The sequence below is a fragment of the Glycine max genome, chromosome 11 (genome assembly GCF_000004515.6).
Source record: "Glycine max cultivar Williams 82 chromosome 11, Glycine_max_v4.0, whole genome shotgun sequence".
Lineage (NCBI taxonomy): Eukaryota > Viridiplantae > Streptophyta > Magnoliopsida > Fabales > Fabaceae > Glycine > Glycine max.
Genome location: NC_038247.2, coordinates 3,948,025 through 3,957,049, shown reverse-complemented (window position 1 = coordinate 3,957,049; position 9,025 = coordinate 3,948,025). Strand labels below are relative to the sequence as shown.

General features: G+C 36.2%; 2 protein-coding genes across 2 annotated transcripts; one reads left to right on the top strand and one right to left on the bottom strand.

Annotated features, from left to right (window-relative positions):
* Positions 1-499: 499 nt before the first annotated feature.
* On the bottom strand, positions 500-2,764 carry LOC100807711 (F-box protein SKIP2). The gene has a single exon (XM_003539283.5). The coding sequence runs from the start codon at positions 2,328-2,330 to the stop codon at positions 750-752; it is 1,581 nt and encodes a 526-aa protein (XP_003539331.1). The 5' UTR covers positions 2,331-2,764; the 3' UTR covers positions 500-749.
* A 3,382-nt stretch (positions 2,765-6,146) lies between these two features.
* LOC100807175 (cyclin-D3-3) lies at positions 6,147-8,309 on the top strand. Its single transcript, XM_003538758.5, has 4 exons — positions 6,147-6,671; positions 6,783-6,984; positions 7,111-7,241; positions 7,325-8,309. Exons 1-4 carry the CDS (start codon positions 6,267-6,269, stop codon positions 7,592-7,594), a joined length of 1,008 nt encoding a protein of 335 aa, XP_003538806.1. The 5' UTR covers positions 6,147-6,266; the 3' UTR covers positions 7,595-8,309.
* The last annotated feature ends 716 nt before the right edge of the window (positions 8,310-9,025 follow it).

Here is a 9,025-nt window from a genome sequence, read left to right as displayed (position 1 = left end):
AAATAAATTTTCTTCCTTAATTAATGCACACTAGTTAACAATACCCAAACTTTTATTAAGGGAGTTATTGAGACGAAGCTTCAATATTTAATTAAAGAATACCACTACAAATACTACAGGTAAGTATTGTTTTCTGTACCTTGTGAGTTAATGAAGCATTTTAATGTTTCCCAACTTCCCGTGATTATATTTTGTTTCTATCTAAATTGTATAAAGTTTGCATACTCAACTTATGGCCTGTTTTTGTAACATGAGTTGATGAAGCATTTTAATGTTCATTCAGTTAAAAGTGGTTCCCAACTTCCTGTGATTATATATTGGGTACATATAACAACTTCCTGTGATTATATATTGGGTACATATAACACACGCCAACGACAGTAGTAGTAACACAGTAGTAGTAACAAGTATATTAAGAGGGAACGAGATTTTCTGCAGTTTTTATCTTCTTTTTTGTCAACTCTGCAGTTTTTATCAAAAAAAAAAAACTGCACTGATAGGAAATAAAACAGACCTTTTACAAAGGTGTATAACCAGAACAAATAGGAAAGGGACAATCAATGAGGGTAACTGACAAATCTAGTCAACAAAAGAAATGCTGCTGCTATCAGCAACTAACATGAAAAACAAAAAATCACATAGCAACACTGCAAAGAACAGGCAATCGACATGAGAACTACTATTATAGATATGGAGGAATGCAAACTTGGCAAGAATGTGGTTGCTGGCTTGCTGCTTTTTTACTAACATCATCCAAAACTGCTGCTACTGGAGACATTATCACCGTTAGACCATCTTCTGAAGGCACCCGGTACTAAATTTCTACCAGCCAAAAACCCAAACCTTGATCTTAACATTGTCAATCGGTTGTTATTATTACTTGAAGAAGCTTCAGCATCAGCCTCAGCCACAGCCACGGTTGTTTGGTTAATGGTTGGTAGAAACTCTACAGTATTATCCCGAGCTCCGCCAATCCCATCACTTGCACTCCCATCCAAAGCTTCAACTTCACTATCATCATAATTAAACGCCAAAGAAACCCTCTGTTCTCGCACCCACTCCACCCCTTTACCAGTAATCCTTTTGCACTTCTTCACCTTAACCTTAACCAAATTGGGACACCCAGAAGCCAGAGCTCCAATCCCAGCATTAGACACAGGGCACCCTTTAATGCAAAGCTTCCTGAGTGCAACACACTTATCAGCAATGCACTCAATCTCCGCATCCCCAACGGTTCCAATCCCACAAAGAGCCAACCTCTCCAAATTCCTGCAATTGGACGCAATCGCCGCTAGGCTCGAAAAAGTGGGATAAACACCAATCAACACGAGCTCCTGCAAATTAAGACAGTGTTTGGCAATCGCATGCAACCCATCATCACCAATCCTATTAGTCCTCCACCCATCAATGTGAACCTTCCTCAACAACCTACACCTATCAGCAACCGCACAAAGCCCCACATCGGAGCACTCAGCGGTTTTCACAACGTGCAAAGTGTCCAAACCAAAACATTTAGACACGGCAACAAGTCCCACATCGGTAACCTGAAGCTTCTCCAAGTGAACCTCAACCAACCCATTGTTGAAACACCCAACCCTAACCAGAGTCTCATCCCAATCCCCCGTGCACCCAATAATCTTCAACGTTCGAAGCTTCTTCGAATCAATCACAAGCGGCGCGAAGCTTTGACCGTTGACGAGTTCCTTAAGGCATATAGATTTCAACGAAGCCGCGGCACCAACCTCCACGTCGGTGATGTGGTGGACCCCACGGAGCCGCTTCAGCGTGAGATCCTCCAAAGTAACGCATCGATCGAGCACCGCCGCGATTCCCTTCGCTCCGAACATGCACGACGCGCACGATAGCTTCTTCAAGGCCTTGCAGTTTTCGCCTACGCCGGCCATTCCGAGTTCAGTTATGTCGCGGCAGCCGCGCAGCTTCAGGCGCGTGAGATTCCTGCACCGCAGAGAGATCAGAACCAAAGCGTCGTCGTTTATGCTCGCGCACTTTCGGTCGCATCGTAGAGCGAGTTTCGTCACCGAGTCGAAGCGGTTGAATAGGGAAGGGACGAAGTCTAGTAATTCCGGCTGTGCGTTGAGGGAGAGACGGTGCCGCCTCTGGCCGTCGACGCGGAGCCACCGGCGGCAGACCAGAGAGCAACGTTTCCGATCGGCGGTGCTCAGGAAATGAAAGATTGCGGCCAGGCAATCGTCGGAGAGACGGAGGGTGTAATCGGTGAAATCGGAATCGGTGTTTGGATGTATCTGAGGAATTTGGTGGCGGTTGAGGTCTGGCGGAGGCGCGGCGGTGGTGGACGGTGACTGTCCCATGGAGAAGGGGGAGGGTTTGTGCGGAAAGCGGAGGAGAGGTATGGAAGGATTTATTTAAAGCTTAAAAGATTGCAGCGCGTGTAGTACTCGCGCGAGCACAGGGGCGTATGGACTCATGCATCAGAGTCAGCCCAGTACGTGATAATGGGCTTGCGTGTCTGTGTCATCTTGGACCGGGCTCCTTCCACTTTGCTTTTTTTTTTTTCCTTTCCACTTTTCTATTATTCTATTTTTCTATTTTTATTATCAATTTTTGTGTCTCTTTTATTATGCACCAGGGGAGTATCACTTTACATTTTTTTATAATAAAAGAAAAGAAAAAGATAGAAAATAAGAGTATGCAGTTAATTCATTTCATAGTTTTGCTTTATGTTTCATTGTTCAGCCTTTGTACTCTTGTCACTGGTATTTCTCTAATTCCATATGATTTACAATTCAACTTGTCAGGTCAATTTTTTATTTTTATTTTTTGCTTTTTCCATTCAAACACATGGACCTTTAAATTTCTAGTAGATTTTCTCGTGATGTTTCCGTGTTGTGAAATGTGAGTTTTCGGAAATTTCACAGGTTTTACATTTACCTAACAAATCTATATCTGTTCCGCCACATTAGTAAAATTGAAACAGAAAAAAATGGGAAGAAAAATGAAATAATAGAGCGATTGGAGGTTGCTCCGATACGATTGACTCGTAAAACCTCTTCTGCATGAACATGTGTCAATAAAAAAACGTTCTTGCAATCCACTTCAAAAATAACGTGGGATATATTCAAATCAGCACCCCATTGCAGGGCATCAACAATCACAGTATAACATTCTTTTACAACACTTCGCAAAAATAAGTATAACAAAAGCAATAATGAGCCAGCATAAAGCTAAAACCAGTACTACTATTTTAAAACAATGAATTTATCTTCAAAACTTCTCGCGTAAGTCTTAAACTGTGTCCTTATTTTTTCCTTCAAACCGCAAAATTCTGCACTTATTGAGGGTTTGACAACAGAGTGTAAAAAATAAATCCATAACAAAGCCATAACCACATGTTTATTACTCATTTGTTTTTGAAAATTTATTACTCATTTTACTACCTATTGTAATTTTGAGTGTGTTTTTAAAAATTTATAAAAATCTTTCAAATCAATTAATTTTTTATGATATAAATCCATTAAAATCCAAACTATCTTTAAAACCTTATAAAAAAAATTAATAACTCATAATATTTCTATATAATTTTTAAAATTTATAAGATTTTTTATATTAAAAAAATTAAAATCATAATCCATACACCTGAATTAATTTCATATACAAATTTACAATGAAACGTGTTTACCGTGTAGGGAATTGATTCTTGATGTAAAATAAAACATACCTTCAATTAGGAATTCTAACCTTCAAATACAGGTCTAAAAAATTGAAAACTGCACGAGATACTTCAAATGCTACTTTCGACTATGTTTATTTGAGAGAAATCGGTGTTGATTTTGATTATGAATTAATTAATTTTAGTTTTGGTATTTGTAAAATATTTTTCTTTAATTTTCATCCCTTAAAAATTTGAAATCACTATTTTTACCCCCTAACATTTGTTTTATGGGTCATAATTTTTTTAAAATATGTCACATGTTGACATTATATTACAGGGACCGTATATTACAGGGACCGGTGGATGTCATTAAGGATAGGTACTTATTAGTAGTTAATAAGTGTTACACAATGTTTTTTTAAAGAGAAAGTGTCACATAATTATTTTTTTTACATCTCGGGTTAAGAACTAAAAATAATGATTTTCAATTTTAGCGAGATAATACAGAGACTAAAATCAAAACTCTAAGAATAAAAATATATTTAAATTTATTTTAAAACAAACTCTACTTAACCATTGAGATTTCATTCAATTTTTATTTTGTACAGCACATGTAATGTTGATTAACTGAATATATAGCAATATATAAGCATATACTATGAATTTATCTAAAAGTTTGTGATGTTTGTCCTCTTTGCTCTTGTACCCTTTCCTTTCGATCAAAGTTATGATTGAGGATCACTATCAATGCGATCACAATTGATGAAGTAACTTGCGTGGGTGGGTTAGTCACGCATTCTTGTTGGTGATTGTTTTGTTTCTTGAGTTCTCTACTTCTCTTTACTGTTATAGTGCAACATCTTAAGGTAGCTATTGCGGCAACACGTTTTTGGTCATTAGCGAGTGGAATGAAAATAATGGTCACTTATTGCTCTTTCATTTGCATCCAAGTGATCCAACACAGCATGGGAACTTTTGAAACTCCTTTGGTGACTCATATCATATATAGCAAAATAATCCGCTTCACATCATGATTTACACGGCCAAGATGTTTAATTGGAACATTCAATTTATCATAAACAAATTATTTTCCTTTTAATAACTTTTTAAAAGAGTTTTTAAATAAAATAATAATCATTTTCAAAATTTAAGTTAAAATAAATTTATGTTAACTCATAGCGCCGTCCAACTAATGTTATGTATGGTTCAGAAAAAAAAAATCAGAATGATAAAGAAAAGAAATAGAAAATTATTTTTTTATAGATGATTTGGTACAAAATTAAATTAAAAAAATATTGCTTGGTTATATATATATATATATGTATATAATTTATTAAAAAAATCACTAGTTTTAGAAAGTCTCATTTCTAAATCAAGAGTGAGAGTTGTTAAATAAAAAATTAGAATCCATCAAAATTAAATAAAAAATAATAGTAGTAATTTCATCTTTTAAGAATGTAAACATTTTTCTTCTTTCTGTTTGGTTTTGGAGGGATAATAAAAATAACTGAGTTGCCCACTTGGTGAGAGCTTTCAAATGGATGGACGTATGGTTTCTATCCTTTCATAATTTGTTTCTCATGATTATAGAAAAAATAATGAGTTGCTGAATATATTTTTTTTGATCTCCATATTAAAATATCTTATTAATACTTTAGTTTTTAGTAAAGTGTAACCTTGACGCGACAATCTTCAAGGATTCAAATGCGTTTGGAGTTGGAATATGCATTAGAGGTGATCAAGGCAACTTCATAAATGCAAAGTCATCTGTTTTCCATGGAATTCCTTCACCAAAGTGTTATTTTCGAAAGTAATTGCAAATCTGTCCTGAACACTTTTAATCATGTTTCAGCTGGTGTAGCTACCTAGCATGTTATCCTTCGTAAAAGTAAAACAATTTTGTTACAAATCTCAAACTCTAGGATGAGTTTTATTGGGAAATAAGTAAATTATGTTGCTCATATTGTTAGGACATCAAAACTTATTACTTGTAGCCATAAGTGCTCTTATCTTAAAAAAAGAAGTATGGATGAAGGGTATAGCTTGACTTAACAAGATTAATTCACCTGAGACATAGAGATCATGAGGGACAAAAAGTGCAATTTGATTCATTTAACAAAGTTGAAAAATAAAATGTACAATTAACCTAAATAAAGATAAGTGAAAATGAAAGATAATTTGATTTATTAGATTTTTTTTGTTAGAAGATGGAAAACTTACGAATTAGTTAAATAATATACTCTACAAAATTATGAAATCACAAAAAAATAGAAGTAACTATTTATTATTTTATCCTCATCACAACAAAAAGTTAGAAATTTTTTCTCACCGTAAAATATTTCAGACATACCATTAATTACCATGGTTAAAAAAGAAAAAAAAACAGCACCAGCAATTACCAATAATATTTTAAGGAATTAGGAAAGGCGGGAAGAATGTGACAGACAGCAAAAGGAGAAGGCGGGTGAAAAGAAAAAGAAAAAAGACAGAGCATAAATAAATTTGTTTGTTTTAGCTATTGACTATTACTAGTATGTAATGCAAAGTAAAGCAGAGGATGTAAATGGCTTCCTCTCTATCATAAACCAATTATCTCTTCCCTCATCTTCTTTCTTTTCTTTCAGCTTCAACAGCCATGCCTCGCCCACATTCTCCTTCTTTCCTCCTCTGTCAAGAACACTACTCTTTCACTTTCCAACAACATTCTCAAACTCTCTCCAACACCCAACCTTCTCCTTTGACTTTTCCCGACAACCTCCAACACGACCTCCTTCTCTCTCTACTCTCCAAACAGCGCGCCACGCATTCCACTCTCTCCCCTCGCCACCACGTTGTACGTTTGATTTCTAAACTCTCCAACTTCCACGGCTTCTCTCCTCTCACCACCGTTCTCGCCGTTAACTACTTCGACAGGTTCGTCGCCACCCTAAGGTTTCAGAGCGAACTAAAACCATGGATGACTCAACTGACCGCAGTTGCTTGCGTCTCTCTCGCCGCCAAAGTGGAGGAGACACGAGTGCCACTTCTTTCGGACTTCCAAGTACGTTTTCCAACTTCGATGTTTGCTAATGTCCCATGTTTGTTTCTTTGTTTTTTGTTTCTCGTGTTTCAACGTCGAACCGTTTTTTTTTCTTTTCTTAATTTTGATTAGGTGGAGGAATCGAAATTCTTGTTTGAAGCAAAGACTATACAGAGAATGGAACTCCTTGTGTTGTCCACTCTCGAATGGAAAATGAACCCCGTCACCCCAATTTCTTTCTTTCAACACTTTCTCACAAGCCTTGGTTTAAAGCGCCATTTGCATTCGGAGTCTCTCCGTAGGTGCCAACGTCTTCTTCTCTCTGTCATTGCAGGTAAGTAATAATAGATATGTACTAATGTTAATAAATTAGATAGATATAAAACAAATCATTCATATTAAAGTGAAATTAACCAGGTTCGAAATTTTTATACTTTTTTTTTTTTGTTTATTTTTTCAGATTCAAGGGTTATGAGTTATCTTCCTTCTACAGTGGCTGCTGCTATAATGATCCACGTTATCAAAGAGATTGAGCCGTTGAATGCTACGGAGTACCGAAATCAGCTACTTGGTTTACTTAAAACTAGTGAGGTGTGTCATTTTAGCTTCAATAGTTCAAATCTGCCACGGATTTGATTGACTAATTGGAAAATTTTGGTGCCTAAATGTTACAGGAACAAGTGGATGAGTGCTACAAACTTATGTTGAGACTATTAGTTTGCAGCAAAGGCATTCACAATCTTAGGCGCAAGCGTTTGTCTGAACCTAGTAGCCCAGATGGGGTCATTGATGCATCTTTCAGTTGTGACAGTTCAAATGATTCGTGGACAGTTGCATCACCTTCAGTGGGGCCACTGATTAAGAGGAGAAAACCTCAGGACCAGCAGATGCCGCTGCCTCCGGTGAATCGAGTGGCCATTGATGTTCTAAAAACTCCTCGTTAATAACTTAACTTAGTGTTCCTTAAAGAACAAAACTTAAATTCAGTTTCTTATTGCTGATTTTCAATCAGAATTGAAGTTTCACGTCGGTGGTCTGCTACTAATGTGAACTCTAATTTTGATTGAAGAACAACACCAACAGTATCTAAGCAACTGCATTTAAGTTTTGTCCATCCTTAAAACATGGTAGATTTATTTGGAACGGCATGAAGATATCCGGGAGTTATGTTATGGAGGTGAACTGCATTATGTTCTTAGTTTTAAGATTACTGGCTGAACATTTGAAAATGAACAAGGCAGAGAGACTCCATTCCTTCACTTTGTTATTTAAGTGGAACAAGGATCTGATACTGGGTAGAAACATGAATTTAGTTTTACCTGTGTTAAGTGTCCAGTGCAAGTTCTGTTACGTACCAATAAGCACAGTCAAGAGATTTCCTTTGTTTCTTTGTTATCTTCCAATCTCTCCCTGTTAGTACAGAATAGGAACTGCACATGGAGGTTAACAGATAAACAAAGATGGGTGTAATGTCTTTAGTGATGCATTAGATAAATAAATGAAACTCTTGTAAGTGGTCAAGCTAGACCCTATAACAAGTCTTATCTGTATTACTCCGGGAGATACTCATGGTTTCTTCTATGATTACATACGGGGAACCCTATTTTTCCCTGTAACATACCAAATTTACCAATCTATTTATGCTTTCAGTTATCTCAATATGCGGGAATCATTTCCTTTTTCTGAATTAGATATTAAGATCTTCCGGCCTATGCTCTGAATTGAAAAGCTTTGATTGCAATTCCTTGGTCAAGGTTTTTGTTGGCTTGGTCGAAATTCATGTATGGACAAACCTAACCATCGGAATGGATATAGTACTATTTGGTTCCATTTGAGTCATCCTAATTTCTGGACATTTGGACTCAAAGTTGTTCGTTACTAAACTGAGCTTTCAGTTCTACATTAATATATATAGCTCTTTTCTGGTCAACTATTGGAGGAAAAATTTACAATTCAAAATGTATGGATGTTTCAATAGTCAGATCAAACTTTTTTTTTTTTTTGGTCATTAAGTATGAACATGGGACTTTAACAACTTTCAGTTCTACATTCTATCTCATGAATATATAGTTCTTTTCTGGTTAACTACTGCAGAAAAAAGTTACAATTCAAAGTGTATGGATATTTCAACAGTCAGATCAAACTTTTTTTCCCCTGTTTGACATTAAGTATGAACATGGGACTTTAAGCAATTCAGTGTCTGTGGTTGCATATTTAATGCAATGTTTGCTGTCACTACCATCTTGTAGTAGTAGTAATTGAAAATGTAAGTCCATGTTATGAACACCATGACCGTTGTCTAATCAAGAGTTATTTTCTTCTGGTTAACTAAAAATTGGTTGTTGAAATTTAATCGTGCCTGGTTTGAGCACTTG

Excerpts from the sequence above, each read along its gene's own strand:
- LOC100807711 (XM_003539283.5), bottom strand. The coding sequence starts at position 2,330 with ATGGGACAGTCACCGTCCACCACCGCCGCGCCTCCGCCAGACCTCAAC.
- LOC100807175 (XM_003538758.5), top strand. The coding sequence starts at position 6,267 with ATGCCTCGCCCACATTCTCCTTCTTTCCTCCTCTGTCAAGAACACTAC. Across the intron at positions 6,672-6,782 it reads CACTTCTTTCGGACTTCCAA|GTGGAGGAATCGAAATTCTT; the intron begins GTACGTTTTCCA and ends AATTTTGATTAG. Across the intron at positions 7,242-7,324 it reads GTTTACTTAAAACTAGTGAG|GAACAAGTGGATGAGTGCTA; the intron begins GTGTGTCATTTT and ends TAAATGTTACAG.